General features: G+C 45.8%; 2 protein-coding genes across 3 annotated transcripts in view; one reads left to right on the top strand and one right to left on the bottom strand.

Moving 5' to 3' along the window:
• Ak9 (adenylate kinase 9) overlaps window positions 1-1,545 on the bottom strand; it is a 105,827-nt gene extending 104,282 nt beyond the window's left edge. For both annotated transcript variants that reach the window (XR_009587922.1, XM_060373287.1), the window contains exon 1: window positions 1,372-1,545. The gene's annotated coding sequence lies outside the window, so the exon portion shown is untranslated. The remainder of the gene's footprint in view (window positions 1-1,371) is intronic.
• Window positions 1,546-2,236: 691 nt separating this feature from the next.
• The window catches only part of Fig4 (FIG4 phosphoinositide 5-phosphatase), a 105,265-nt gene continuing 91,421 nt past the window's right edge, over window positions 2,237-16,080 (top strand). Inside the window, exon 1 of the mRNA XM_021648660.2 lies at window positions 2,237-2,474. Within this exon, the coding sequence (XP_021504335.1) occupies window positions 2,409-2,474 (66 nt within the window). The 5' untranslated portion in view covers window positions 2,237-2,408. The remainder of the gene's footprint in view (window positions 2,475-16,080) is intronic.

Below are 16,080 nucleotides of genomic sequence, written 5' to 3'. Positions count from 1 at the left end.
AGAATGAATGGTAGAGAGGGAGATGATGAGTGATCAGTTTCAGAGCCAGGGTTCACTACAGCAGGGAATTCTGCAGCCGAACCCATCACTATCCTTTCTGCCAATCCTTCTCTCTCAGAAACTGGGACTAGTTAGTACCCTCAAGGACTGGTGATGGGGATGACGAGACAGCGATGCTGGGAGCTTGGGTGTGAGTGCTTCGAAGGGTGGAAGGCAGCATCTTCTAACGCATGTGGCGTGCAACCTTTCTAGGTCGCTGCCCAACTTTTGGATATCAGCACGTGGGGCTCTGTCTGTGAATGCCCTCAGCTGCTATGCCCTCTCTGAGCACAGACAAACTGGAAGTGTCAAGATGTCAGTGATCTGACATAGCAGACGTCAACCAGAGATTGGTCAGAGTTTGTGAACACACACCATGCTCCAAAGGGCATAGTTCCAAGATCCGTACTCCTTATTCCCTAGTGAATTTAGCTGACCAAATCCCTTTCCTTCCTAGCTACTGTTTCCTGGGATTTCCCCTTACATAAACAACTTGGAAAAAAAATTTTTTTTTTTTTAATGAGTTCTGCCTCTGGGTGAGGTAAAGTAAGAATGTTCTCAGACGGACGTGCTTAATTGTAGCATGAAATAATAATTGAAAACAATATCTGAAAAATCAGACTTAGGTATGTTTTAAAAAGCGACTTTCCTAAGCCAAAAACATTCGGAAAATGTTTAGTTTATATTAGGAAGAGTTGATTTTCATTATAGTATGGAAAAGTTAGAAGGTGCAATTCAAGATGGATCCCTGGGGCTTGCTAATTGACATCTGGTTTACACACACACACCACAACACACCACACTCACACACAAAACATACACACACAACACATGCAAAATATACACTCAAATGCATACTCAAGTGCAGACGCATGCATCACACACACATACCACACAAAACACATACACACTCATACAAAACACATCACACTCACACACAACACATTCGTACTCACACATACAGCACACACACATACACCGCACGCACTCACACACACACTGCACACACAAAACACACACACAGCCGCATAAAATGCCAGAATTGTTACTCCTGATGTCTTTCTAGTTTCTCAGTAAGAAGATGTATCAAACTATGAAACAGAACTAATATAAGTACCCAAATCCTTTAGAAACCTTGTAATGCCCCAACTTCGAATCTATGGCAACCTTAAATATCACGTTCAGCTCTGTGTTTGCGTTTTTAAAGGTTTATTACCCTTCTGGCTTACGAGACCCCTCCAGAGGTGAATGCCGGGAAACCTAGCACTCCCTGCCCAGGCTAGCTTAGCCCCCACTGTGTTATACTCGGTAGCAGGGACATAAACACCTTACCTGAAGGGAGAACCGGTTTGGAAAAGCTGATTTATGAAGCGATCGTGGTTTAGTTTTGCAAGGACAATAACTGGTATTTGGGGTCCCCGCAGGAAACGGACTTCCCTGCAACGGAAAGTGCATCCAGACGGTGGGCGACGGCCCTCCTGCCTCTGCTTACCTGGCCACAGCTACCTCCGGAGGCTCCGGGTAGCTGTTGGGCGGTTGCCCTGGAAACCCGTGGGCGGCGTGCAGAGCCCCTTGGAGGGCGGGGCGCCGGGAGGTGGCGCTGTAATTGGAGCGTTCTTAAATGTGTGCTTTTGTGTTCATAGCTATAAAACACCTTTCCCACAGGGTGGAGGAGCAGAGCGAGGGCAGGCACTGTCTACTGACGCCCCGAGAGCAAACTGGAGAGCCTTAACCTAGAACCGACTCCAGCAGCTGCGGGCTCGCCTACACCTTAGCATTCACAGACGGTTAGCCTCGCACGTTGAGCGTGCAAATACCGAAGGCGCCACACCTAAGCAGTTAAGAAAGATCTGTGGACCACACAGCCACAATGTGAACTTTATTGACTCCCACGGGGATAAACAGGCGACAAAAGAGGGGAAAATAATCGCAGGCCTCCAGGAGAGGACCACCAGCCTACAGGTTTCAGGGAAATAAAGAGTACACAGCGAGAAACAGACTCATCGCAGCAGGGAGATGCCACTTCTAAAGGGGGAACCCAACTGCCTGACCTCTTTTCCTCAAGGGTCAAGATAAACTAGATTTTTTTTTTTTTTTTTTTGAGCCTGCCCTAAACAAAGATGGTGCCCTTAGCGTCCTCCCTCAGCGATGCCGAAATCCTGTAGCCCCGCCCCTCCTCCGGGCGGGGCTTGCTGGAAGGCGGGGCTCTGGGAATCCGGAAGCACTCGGCGGTCGCGCGCTGCTGAAGGTCTGGGTCAGGTGTGCTGGGTGCGCAGTCTCCTGTCCTGGTCTCCGCGGAGGATCGCGCGGCTGTCACGACCTGGGCGGCGGCCTGGTGCCCTGTAGGAGCGCCGCCCTTGGCTGGAGCCATGCCCACGGCCGCTGCGCCCATCATCAGCTCTGTCCAGAAGCTGGTGCTGTACGAGACCAGAGCCGTGAGTATCCATCCGCAGGGGCGGGACGGGGCGGGAGGATGGCGCTGCTGGGGGTCGGGGGACGCTGTGGGTCGCCGAGGCAGCACCCCGCATTTACCCCCTTCCCTCCCTTCTCCGCGGCACCGTGGAACGCAGCCTCCGGAGGAAGCTCGCCCGCCAGGGCCGTGCGGCCAGGGACAGGTGGGTTTGCAAGTCCGTCTTGCTTAGGAGCCTTCCTTGGCTGGAAGATGTGCGTGCAGACAGGTGCTTGTGGCATTCAGGCAGGAACTGCGCACAGCTTCTGAACGAGATACTTAATTCTTTTCCGCTTTCGCATCATCTGTTAAAGTTCTTGAGTCCACTCCTTGTAGTAAAGTCAGGGGTATGAAAAATTTAAACTTTGCTTAGGGGTCTTCTATTTTGCGATTCCATGATATATTATCACTGTGGTTGGTGTTAATCACAGCAACTGTTTGTGCTAAGGTTCAGGGTTGTGCGACAAGGTTGTGTTAGGTTGGTAGGCTGATAGTTTGTAGCGAGGTGCTAATAGAACTTACTATTTTGTCATTTCTGCCGTTGGCTTACCTGAATCTGGCCTTCGCCGTGATATTAGGGGCAGTGTTTAAGATAATTCACTTCCTAGTCACAAACTGATGAGTCTCTCATGAGCTATATTCAATGAAAAGTGGCTAGTCTTGGATGAGAGAGTACAAGAAAGTATTTGCCTTCCCAGTTTCTCAGTCATCACACAATCTTAATAGTGTCTACGTTTTTTCATGTGTGTACAACTACTGGTTCTAAATTAATTTGGCAAATAAGTCCATTTGATTGGACCCAGACCAGAAGATGGAATCTAGTATTTGCAAGTACCTTCACTTCTTTTCAGAGAGTCACACAGAAATATCATTTTGACATTGAAACAAAACTTTCTACTTTTCGTAGAATGTGCTGGTTAATGTCCCTAATAAGAAACGTAAGTAAATTGTCACATAGGAATTTTAGCTGACTGATAATCTGCGGATTTTGAGGCCCTGGCTAAGATGTTGTGTTCTTTCTAAAGCAGAATTTCCTTTCCAGAACTCTTCAGTGGCACCATGTGAGGGTAAACTCTGTCCCTAATATAAAACTGTCAGCAGTCATTGAACATATTTGAGACTCAGTCGTGTCCATTTTTGAGCCTTAATTATCCAGGAAAATTGCATCAACTTGCGTTTCCTATATTCACCGTGTGTTTTTCTCCATCTTTCTAGTTTTGTAATGTCTCACCCCATCTTTCCTTGTAAAATCCTTTATGGCCCTGACAGCACAGATGTGTACATGCCTTGTAAACACCACGTGGTCAGTGACTGCCAGCTCGGAGGGTTTGGCAGATGAAATGTAGGAGCATCAGAAGGATGCTAGGAACCGTGTATGGACTCAATGGAAGGCCCAATTCTCCAGGCTCTGGAGAAGCAGGAGCAAGAGGGCAAGCTTGAGAACTTTCCCAGAATGCTAACCCCAAAGAGTACAGGCATTGGGATGAAGAATGAGATGATAGACTCAGCTATGATTGGATAGCCTGCGCTGTGGACAAATCATGACAGTAATTACTTTGCTGTAGGACTCCGCCTTCCTTTGATGGGTGATGTGTGTACTGCATTAGCTCTCTGAAGCTGGTCCTTATGAGTTCAGTAGATCTTTATTTATTTATTATTTATCCTTGGGTTAAGGCAGAAAGATGTGTTTTGAGTCACCTGCTTAGCGGTAAAGGGACACCACTCAGTTAAGGCATAAAACTACTAGCAACTGAGCAAGTGGTAGGAATGGAAACAATTGTAAAGTAGGCTGTACTAGAGAGTAATGGCTAATATTTACAGGGTGCATCTGTGCTGTCCTGTTCCAGGTCTCAGTGTTTTTAGTGCTGAGAGATCGTGTGTTGTTACCCTGTTACTTAGCACTGCTACTGTTATTTATTTGGGGAAGAGGAAAGTGAGTTGAGGATGGTACTACTTCACACGTGGTCTGGAACCTGCTGCTGGGTAGAGATCTTTAAAACCAGAGTGCACGGCCATCGTGGTGGGGAGCATGGCATTATATTGGCAGACATGGTGCTGGAGCAGTAGCTGAGAGCTCACATCTTGAGATACAACCATGAGGCAGAGAGAGAGAGGGAGAGGGAGAAAGAGAGAAGGCAAGAGAGAGAAAGAAGGCAAGAAAAAGAGAGAAACAGAGAGACAGAGACTGAGACTGGGAATAGCATGGAGTTTTCAAATGACACATCTCCTCTAACAAGATCATAGCCACACCTACTAATCCTTCCCAAACAGTTCCACCAACTAGGGACCAAGTATTTAAATATATGGTTCACATTCAAGCCAAACTGTGGCTTTACCCAGTCAACTGTTTTTATTTTTTAGAAAGTTTTTATTAAAAGGAAGTCTTATTTTAATTTTTATTTGTGGGTATGTATGTGTATCTCTCTGTGTGTATGCCACATGTGTGCAGGTGCCTGTGGAGCCCAGAAGAGGGCGTCAGATCTTTGGGAGGTCTGAGCTGCCTGATATGGGTACTGGGAACTGAGTTTGGGTCCTCCCAGAAGAGCATGAAATGCTCTCAACCACTCAGCAATCGCTCCAGTTCTAATGTTCATTTTTTTTTAAAATAGAACACATATGCTTGTTCAAAAATGTCACATAATGGGCAGTTGGACATGATATAGTACATGCCTATAATTCCAGCACTAGGAAGACGAGAGTCAAGAGAATCTCCAGGCCTAGGCCCGCCTGGGCAGCACAGTTCATATGATACATTCTTTCAGGTTCAGTGTATTTTGTTCAGCATAACGTCCCTGCAATTTTTCCCTGCATTTGTTATGTCATCAGTTTGTACCCTTTATCACGGACTGTGTTCCCGATTTGCCTGTCAGTTTTTCTTGTTGATTTGGACTATGAATAATCTCTCTGTGTACCTCCTCGAAGAAGCGTACCTGTGTGCATATATTTTCATTTCTCTGGGTAAACACGTGTGAATGAGATCACTGGTCGAAGAGGTCCTGTGTCCCAGCTCCTTGGAGAATTCTCCGGTTTTGCGCCGTGGGAGTAGATTGCCATTGTTCTGTGTCCTGGCCGGCATTTGTGCTGTCGGCGCTCTCTCTTGGTTGCGTTCTCTCATGGTTGATTGCTTTTGTTCCCTAATGACTAACGGTGCTGGACATATTCTCATGGGCATATTGCTCTTCCTTTAGGAGGGGTCTGTTCATTTATTTTCGCCATTTTTAGAAATGAGCTCCTATTGTATTAGTGATCTGCAGGCATTTTTTCATGTGTTCCTCAATCCAGTCCATTGTCATATATGTTTTATAAAACATTGTTTTCCTAGAACACCCAGTACATCTCTTTAAATGACCATTTGGTAGACAGAAATTTTAATTTTCTTTGTGCATGCATGCATGCGTGAGTGTGTGCATGCTCGTGTGTCCATTGGAGGAGTGTGGAAGTCAGAGGTTGTCACTAGATGCCTCTTATTGAAACTGGAGCTTCCCCATTTGCTAGACTGGCTGGCCTACGAGTGCCCCTCCCCCAGGCCCCACCTGTCTATGTGCTGGCCTCCGGCCCTGGGGTTAGAGATGGGTTACTGTGTGGGGCTTTCAGTAGGTGCTGGGACTCTTTACCACTAAGCCAGCTTTCCAACCCAGCGCTTTTTTATTTTGATGAAGTTTAATGCAACTTCTTTGTGTGTGTGTGTGTGTGTGTGAGAGAGAGAGAGAGAGAGAGAGAGAGAGAGAGAGTCTTGTCTTGTTATGTAGTGTAGGATAGAATCAAAACCACGATCCTCCTGCCCCTACCCTCCCAGTGCTGGGATTATAAACATAGATCACAATTTCTGACTCTTATGCAGTGTGTGTGTGCTTTTTGCTTTTCAGATACAGTCTTTGCTTGTTCCCAGCTCATGATGATATTTTGCTTTGTCTAATTGAAAAGATTCAGTTTTAGCTTTTATGTTATGGTCTATTTTATATTAAATTCATTTCTATATGACATATATCCTAATTAGGGTTACTGTTGCTTTGATGAAATACTATGACTAAAGCAGCTTGGGAGGGAAAGTGTTTATTCAGCTTACACTTCCACATCAATAGTCCATAAGTGAAGGAGGCCAGGACAGGAGCTCAAACAGGGTTGGGAGCCTAGAGGCAGGAATGACGCAAAGGGCATGGAGGGGTGCTGCTTACTGGTTTGCTCCTCATGGCTTGCTCAGTCTGCTATTTTACAGACCCCAGGACCAGCAGCCCAGGGATGGCACGCCCACAATGGGCCCTCCCCAATCAATCACTAATTAAGAAAGTGTTCTACATCTGGTTTTTTAATGGGAGCATTTTCTCAATTGAGTTTCCCTCCTTTTGTATGACTCTTGCTTGTAACAAGTTGATATAAAATTAGCCAGGACAACATAATACAGACCTCATGTGACTTGACTTGTCTTTTGTAACAATTTACCCCCTCTTCCCTCCCTACCCCCCCACCCCCAAGAAGGTGCATTTAATGTTTCACAGGATTTCAGTAGCCCGGGAGTCTTATTGGCTCCACCTCAAGGTCTCTGTCCAATCATTACCTGAGGTCACCTGGAGGCTTAGATGGGATGTGGCATTTGTTCCAGGTTACCTGTCCAGCTTGGTAAACTGGCCTGACTGTGAACAGGCTACTTGAGCTCCTGGCTCATGAGGACATGTCTATAAGGCTCTTTAGCGTGTTATGACGTGGGAGCTGGCTCAATGGGTGTGGGTAGAGGGAGAGAGTGGGAGAGAGGGAGAAAGAGAGGAGGAGGGAGGGAGGAAGGGAGGGAGGAAGAGAGAGACAGAAACAAGGAAGAAGTCAGAATGTCTTTCATGGTGTAACTTCAGAAGTCACACTCTGGCATTTCTGCACTAGCCCACTGGTTACATAGGCTAGCCCTGTCCCAGGTAACAGTGGTTGGGCCTGTGTGATCCTGGCTGCTGGCCAGTACAGGGATCGAGGTTAGCTTTCCCCCATAAATGAACTGTCCGGTATCATATGTTACACAGACTCTTTTCTCTGTTGAATTTCTTTGGCATGTTTGTGAGAAATTACTTGACTGGTCAAATAGAGCTTAACCGATTTTGTTCCATTGCTCAGTTTTTTTCTTATGTCCTTACTACCTTTTCCCGAAGATTACGGTTTATGTCTTAGAGTCAGACACATTTTTCCAACAGTCAGACAACTTTTTCATATTTATTTGGCCAGTCTAGAACTTTTGTGTTTTCTTATGACTTCTATAGTATGCTTGCCAATTTCCATAAAAAGTCTTCCTGCTCAGCATGGAAGAGCGGGGTTCGGATCCTCAGCATCCACTCGAGAAACTGGCATGGTGGTACACACCTGTAATCCCAGGGGTGGAGATGGGAGGATCCTGGGGTTTGCTGGACAGCCAGTCTAGGCAGTCAGTGAGCTCAAGGTGAGGGAGAGACCCTGGGAAGGGTCATTGAGGAAAATGCCCTATATTGGCCTTTAGCCTCCACACATACCTCTACACATGTGTGTGGGTACACACACACACACACACACACACACACACACACACACACACACATCTCGTTAATATTGGGATTTAGATTTCACTAAATCTGTGGACTGATTTGTGGAGAACTGAAATGCCATTTAGAATGAGGATGGCTTCTCTAGTCCTCATCTGGGTGCCTTTTTCTTGTTTTCTTGCCCTTACAGCACTGGCTCGGACTTCTGGCACAAAGCTAACTTAGAAGTCACTAGAAAAGGCACACCGTGTCCTCTTTCTTAGGGGAAAATCCTTCAGTCTTTTGTTACTAGGTGATGTGCTGTGGGTTGTCATAGATGCCTTCTATTGGGCAGAGAAAGATTCTTTCCTATTTCCAGTTTGCTGAGAATGTTAAAAACAAATAATGAGGTGCTGGAGAGGTGGCTCAGTGGTTAAGGGCCCTGGCTGCTCTTTCTGAAGTTCTGAGTTCAGTTCCCAGCACCCACATGGCAGCTCACCAGGGTCTGTAACTCCAGTCCCAGAGGCCTTCTTTGGCCTGTGAGGGTACTTACTGTACAAACGTGGTGGACAGACATACGTGCAGGCAAAAACCCCGTACAGATAAAATATTTTTCAAATTAAAAAAATCATGAATAATGTTAAATTTTGTCATTTCTCTTCTTTACGTACTACTTCCTTTGAGCTTTAACTTTCACTTTATTTTAAATGTTCAACTTTGACTTACAGAAATACATCTTAGTCATGTTATACTGCTTTCACGTAATAATAGATCCTGTGTGCTAATCAGCAGTTGTTAAAGACTTTAGGCTGTTAGTTTATCATTTTTTTTAACACCTCCGATTTAAAACTTTTAAGTTGTATTTGTTTTTGCGTGTGTTCACGTCTGACACAGTGCACATGCGGGTGTTAGGCGTCACCCGTGGAAGTTAGTTCCCTTCATTCAGGGCCTCAGTGGCTCTCAGCCTCCTAACCCTGTGGTGCTTTAACGCAGCTCCTCACACTGTGGTGACCCTAACCATGAAGTTATTTCCATTGCTACCTCATATCTGTAATTCTACTTTTATGAATGTAATGTAAACCTCTGCGTTTTCTGATGGTCTCAGGCGTTCCCCATCAAGGGGTCATTGCCCAGGTGAGAGCCACTGCCTCACGTGGGTCCTGGAGATCATCTGAGGTGTCAGGCCTGGTGACAAGCGCCCTCCCACTGGGCCAGTCCTCGCCTCCTGTCTGGCTTTTATGTCAGGGCTCATTAGCTTCAAAACCGAACTGTTCCTTCTTTCTGAAATGCATATATATGTTTTTTTCTTCAGTGTTTGTTGGAGTCCACTAGTGAGGCCTTGTGTTTGCTTCACTTTGTGGGTGAGTTTGTTTATGGATCAGTCTCTGTCACAGAAAGAGGACGATGTGTGTGTGTGTGTATATATATGAATATATATGTATAAATTTTATGGATCTTGAGTTGAGACATGTATGCATTAATTTATCCCTTGAAAATTGTGTTTTTGAAGAAAGCTGTCCATTTCATCCCAGATGTTGCGTTTTTTGGCATCAAGTTACTGTACCTGTAGGTTTTGTGGGAAAATTTCTCTTTTTGTTCCCGCTGTGTATTTTTCCTTCTATCCATGTGTGATGGTTAGTTTCCTTAACCTGACACAACCTTGAGTCGCGGGGAAAGAGCCCCAGTGATGGATTGCTGAGCACAGCTCGGTCTGGGGGTGTGTATGGGGGGATTATCTCGGTCCTGTTAATGGAGGTAGGAACGCCCACTCTCTGTGGGTGGCACCAGCGAGTGGCCACGGGCCTGGATTACAGAAGAGTGAAGACAGTGAGCTGAGCCACGTGGGCATGAATTCATTCCTCGGGGCTTCTAGCTGTTGACACTGTACAAAGGGTCAGCCTCCCGTTCCCACTGTCTGGTGATGTTATCCCTCGTGAGATAAAATTAACCCTTAAAGACACCATTTAGTGATGGCCCGCCATTGAGGCATTTATTTGTATGTCTGTTTTGCATTAAAAAAAAAAGAATTCTTTCTGTAGATTTTCATTTGGCTTTTCATGGCCTGTGATGCCAGCTCCGGCTTTAAGTACAATGGGTCCAAACTGACAGTTTTGTTTTTTGTTTGTCTGTTTGTTTTCTTGGCCAGTCAATCTTATATCCATCCAGATCTTATCACTTCATGTGAGATTCGTAACAACTTTCTCAGCCCTATGATCATCGGCGGCTTCAGGCTGCCAGTGTGATCTTGCTTCACCATCAGTTAGAAACTGGATAGGGACTTTGGAGCGTGGCTTGCTGCAGACTCTTGCCTCCCTTCTCGGCATTGTCGATGGTCTTCAGAAAACAAAACAAGCAAGCAAAAAGCCCAGTGAGGAGGCTTCTGGACAGTCACACCCATTTCTCACGGTTCCAGAGACGGGGAGGCACACACCGAGGAACAGGCGGGTTTGGCGTCTGATGCAGGAGTGCGCCTGCATCGTTGATGAGGTGGAGGAGGCTCTCTAGCCAGTCATTAGAGGGGTGTCCATCCTGTGGAGACCCAGTCACCTCCGGAAGGCCTCGCCTCTTAGTGCTGTTACATTGGGCATCAATCTCAACACACTGAGACCACAGCAAAAGTTCTTCTTCCTCTAGCCTCATAAGGTGGATCGTAGCTTCTTTATATCTTTCTTTTCCTAGTATAAAGCTTTTAAAACTGCAAATATAAGTTAAAAAGATAGTCAAAAGCCTAGTGACAGACTGGGGGGATATTAGTAGCAAGGATATTAGTGTAATGTATCCTTACATTCTAAATATTTTATAAGCAGCCCGAAAAACAAAAGTTGCTTGAAAAGGATCCAGTGTTCTTGTCTGGTCTCTCTGGGAACACCTACACGTAATTGCCTAACTCACCCCCCAGCACACACATAAATAAAAATAAATTTTAATTAAAAAAGCTAAGGTAATAAATAGGTAACCCACCAGAAAGATCAACGAATCTGAACAGCTATTCAGCTTCAGTAATTGAAGCAGGCAAATGGAAATAGAATCCTTTTTTTTTTTTTAATCTGTTAGAAAGATGGACTAAGGTCCTAGTTGACAAGTATTTGAAAGAAAAGGCATGCTTCTTTTTTGGTTGGTATGAACGTATTGTTTGGTGATGAAGGCATTAGGAAATGTAGGCAGGATGGCTGCCTCTGTGACAAAATAGTTTGTCACTGTTTCTTGTGAGAGGTGCCTCGTGCGGGATATTTGGAGAGGAATGGGAAGGGGTGGACGATGGCACTCAGAGGGCTCTAGCCTTTGAGGGACCAGCCCCTTCGCACACTTACCTGGCCCACCCAGCACTCTCAGGTTGCCTTTTGCTTTAGGGATTTGCCCTCGTCTTTTACTGCTTCCTGATCAAGGTCTAATGCAGTCAGTGAGAGCAGGAACCACTCCAGCCCCGCGGTTAGTGACCATCTCTCAACAGACCAACGAATGTAGGGTGGTTGGCTTTAAAAGTGTGTGCACGCACCTCACCCTTCTGAAAGGGTTAGGAAGCTACCCTTTAACCCAACCACACACACTTGAATAAAATAAGACCCGCATCACAAGGAATGCCCCTTACTTAAACTTTATTGTGTGACTGGGGAACAAGAGACAGCCCACAGCAGGGACCGTAGACTGTCACCTGGGAGGGAGAAGCACAGTAACGGCAGCTCAAAGATGTGGCTGGGGCTGTCAGAACCCCACACTTCTGAGGGAATGTGAAACTTCCCCATCAGTCAAGCTGCGCAGTGCCTGGAACTCTGAGAGGTGGACCTGGCCGCGCCTTTGGGCTATAAGACTGCATTGACTCACCGCTGGGATTGCTGGTTTAGGCAGGGCGACAGCCGGCCTGCGAGGCTGTGAGGCTGCTGCAAGCAACTTCAAGATGCTCTTTAAAAATATTACACATAATCTGAAAGTTCAGGTGAAGTTGAATGCTAATTGAAGCTGTCAGACAACCTGACATGGCTTCCTTTTCAAGCAGGCTGATTTTCTTCCCTCAGATTAGAAGTGAATGATTAATTAGCCTGTCATTGTAAAAGGAGAGCATAATGTGAGTAGATTCTGAGTTTCCTGCTAAATAGGTTGCCTATTGTATTCCTTTTTGGTTTCCTATCTTTATTTTAGAAACACATTCATCTTTTTACCACACCACCGCTGTCAGTGTTACCAGCACATTTTAGGCTCTTCTCGAAAGACGACATTGAGTTTTCAGAAGAGACACGGCTCACTTTAGTACAGGTTTTTTGTTTGTTTGTTTGTTTGTTTTTGTTTTTCAGTATGCACTTGTCTATTTTACCTAGTGCCCCTCCACAAGCTGTGTGTGCTGCAGACGGCAGAGCCGGAGAGGCGTGCTGCCCAGGCCTTAGCCACTTCCTCAGCCATGTGCATTCCATGGGCCTCATTGGAGAGAAATGCACTCAGGTTGACGCATGTCTGATGAGTGGAGATGGTATGCCCCAGTTACTGTGCTTTTTAAAAAAGATTATTCATGTGTGTGTGTGAGACACGGACAGAGACTGAGACAGACAGACAGATAGACACACACACACACAGACACACTCACACAGGAGGCCACAGGAGAGTGTTGTCATACTAGGAACCGAACCCCGGTCCTCAGCAAGTGCTCCTCACTGTTGAGCCAACTGTGCTGCCCCGGCAGCTGCTGTTCTGAATTCCCTGGTGGGTCTGGGCGTCTTATCTTCTCTCTTCCACCATGGCAGCTGGGGCCTGTCCCTGTCAAAGCTTCCGTCAGTGCTTGAGATGATCTTCCCTTCCTCCCAGAGCCTTACTCATCACTACGACTTTATCATAAGCTCAGCCCCGGATTCTGCCTAAGTATGGAAATCTTCTTTTGGCACATCGCGTCCCCAGGCATTGCCTAGGTCTTGTCTTGCTGCCATGGCTCAGATTGGCGCTGGCTGTTCCCTACCCTGTGCCCAGCTGCCACCCGGGTTCTTTCTTCACTGCCATGTTGTTGCCTCTCCTTGATAATGTCCCTGGCTCACACGAGTTCCAATTTCTTGATTTGTGACCTTAGTTTGGTGGAAAAATAAAAAATTGCAAAGCTTTTTTTCCTTTCCTTTTCTCTCTCTCTCTCTCTCTCTTTGCCTATACATGTCTAAAACTGTTCACCGTCTCTTTCTTGGATTAATACTGCACTCGAGGACCATCAGACTATGGCACCTTTTATTTTCAAGGTTCTGTATGTATAGTTTTTATTGGCATGTTGAATTGTTTGACTTTTACCAGAGAACCATCTGGTAATAGAAAACATCTTTAAAATATTTTTAAATTTATTTTTTATATTAATTACAGTTTATTTGCTTTGCATCCCAGCTCTAGTCCCCTCCGTTATCCCTCCCCCCTTTGCCAATCCCATCCTCCCTCCCTCATCTCCTCCCAAGCCCCTCTCCAAATCCACTGATAAGGGAGGTCCTCCTCCTCTTCCATCTGACCCTAGCCTATCAGGTTTCATCAGGACTGGCTGCATTGTCTTCCTCTGTGGCCTGGCAAGGCTGCTCCCCCATCAGGGGGAGGTGGTCAAAGAGCAGGCCAATCAATTCATGTCAGAGATAGTCCCTGTTCCCCTTACGAGGGAATTCACTTGGATACTGAGCTGCCATGGGGTACATCTGAGCAGGGGTTCCAGGTAACATCCATGAATAGTCCTTGGTTGGAGTATCAGTCTCAGAAAAGACCCCTGTACCCAGGTATTTTGGTACTGTTGCTCTCCTTGTGGAGCTCCTGTCCTCTCCAGGTCTTCCTATCTCCCCCTTCTTTCATAAGATTTCCTGCACTCTGCCCAAAGTTTGGCTATGAGTCTCAGCATCTGCTTTGATACACTGCTGGGTAGAGTTTTTCAAAGGCCCTCTGTGGTAGGCTCCTGTCCTGTTTCCTGTTTTTTCCTTCTTCCAGTGTCCATCCTGTTTGTCTTTCTGAGTGAGGATTGTTCAGCTTAACCGGGGTCCGCCTTCATCCTTGGTTTCTTTAGGTGTACAGATTTTAGTATGTTTATCCTATATTATATGTCTAGTATCCACTTATAAGTGAGTATATACCATGTGTGTCTTTCTGCTTCTGGGATCCCAAGAAGCAGATTAAGATTAAATTTTTTTTTATTTATTACAATTTATTCACTTTGTATCCCAGCTGTAGCCCCCTTTGTCATTCCTTCCCAATCCTGCCCTCCCTCCCTCTTCTCCTCCCATTCCCCTTCCCAAATCCACTGATAGGGGAGGTCCCCCATCTCTTCCATCTGACCCTAGCCTATCAGGTCTCATCAGAACTGGCTGCATTGTCTTGCTCTGTGGCCTGGTAAGGCTGCTCCCCCCTAAGGGAGAGGTGATCAAAGAGCAGACCACTGAGATCATGTCAGAGACAGCGCCTGTTCTCACTAGGGAACCCACTTGGAGACTGAGCTGCCATGAGCTACATCTGTTCAGGGGTTCTAGGTTATCTCCATGCATGGTCCTTGGTTGGAGTATCAGTCTCAGAAAAGAGCCCTGGACCTGGATTTTTGGTTCTGTTGGCTCTCCTTGTAGAGCTCCTGTCCCCTCCAGGTCTTTCTATCTCCCCCTTCTTTTATAAGATTCCCTGCACTCTGCCCAAAGTTTGGGTATGAGTCTCAGCATTTGCTTTGATACCCTGCTGGGTAGAGTTTTTCAGAGGCCCTCTGTGGTAGGCTCCTGCCCTGTTCCCTGTTTTCTCCCTCTTCCAATGTCCGTCGTATTTGCCTTTCTGAATGGGGATTGAACATCTTACTCAGGATCCTCCTTCTTGTTTAGCTTCTTTAGGTGTACAGATTTTAGTATGTTTATCCTATATGTCTAATATCCACTTATAAGTGAATATATACCATGTGTGCCTTTCTGCTTCTGTAATACCTCACTCAGGATGATCTTCTCTAGTTCCATTCATTTGCCTGCAAATTTCATGATTTCCTTGTTTTTAATTGCTGAATAGTATTCCATTGTGCACATGCATCACAATTTCTGTATCCATTCCTCAGTTGAGGGACATCTGGGTTGTTTCTAGATTCTGGCTATTAGGATAAAGCTGCTATGAACATGGTTGAGCAAATGTCCTTGTTGTGTACTTGAGCATATTTTGGATATATGCCTAGGAGAGGTATAGCTAGATCTCGAGGAAGCAGAAGTCCTAATAGAAAAACATATTGGTTCTTCTCTGAAGTTATGACCTTGGTCAGGTGGTTGTGGCCTAGATTACAAAGAACAGCTCTAAGTGCCAGCGAGCCATCTGCACACTCTTGTATAGGAAGTGTGGAAATCTCTGGGCTCGTGGTGGTGGTGCCTCTTGAACACTTTCAGCAACGTTGCCTCATCTGGTAATGCTCCCACCCTAGGCCTCAGAGTCCATTTATCTAGAATGGGTTGGAATGATGTGACAAGCAATAAAGACTGAATGACAGTAAAGTGTACTGAAGCCACTCTGCACGGCCACCGATGACTTAGCGCTGAATTATATACTGCAGACCGCTGGCCTGTAATTGGACAGCATTGCCCGCCTGCCTTTCATGAGCCTGTGCTGCACCTGAGGATTTCTAGGGTTGTTCCGCTTTTATATTTGTATCGTCTCTAAGAAGTTCATTAACTGTGTTGTGATCGTCTTCACAGCCCTTCTTCCCCCAGCCCTCCCACATCAGTCACTAATCAAGAAAATGCCCTGCAGTCTTGCCTAGAGGTCAGTGTGGAGGCGGGTTTTTTTTTTGTTTTTTTGTTTTTTCTGAATTTAGATTCGTTTTTTCTAAATGACTCTAGCTTCAGTCACCTTGACAAAACAAACGAACAAACAAATAAAAAACCAGACCTAACCAGGGCGTTGAAGGCAGTACTAACAGCTGGGGAATCCAGGTGAGGAGTCCAGGTGTTAATTGCATGGTTACTTTAGTGGAGATTTGGAAAAAACAAATAGGGGGAAAACAATAAAAAAGAATTTAATCTCCCAAACGATGAGCTCCATCTTGAAAAATACTATTGAGTGTGACACAGCGTGAGTCACACAATAGCTGTATTCAGCGGGGAGAAAATTAGACTGAGTGGAAACAGGCCTTTCTGGAAAATTTACCTCTTTTATTTAAAAAGACCA

This window comes from Meriones unguiculatus, chromosome 20 (assembly GCF_030254825.1).
Source record: "Meriones unguiculatus strain TT.TT164.6M chromosome 20, Bangor_MerUng_6.1, whole genome shotgun sequence".
Lineage (NCBI taxonomy): Eukaryota > Metazoa > Chordata > Mammalia > Rodentia > Muridae > Meriones > Meriones unguiculatus.
This window is presented reverse-complemented; position numbering and strand designations above follow the sequence as displayed.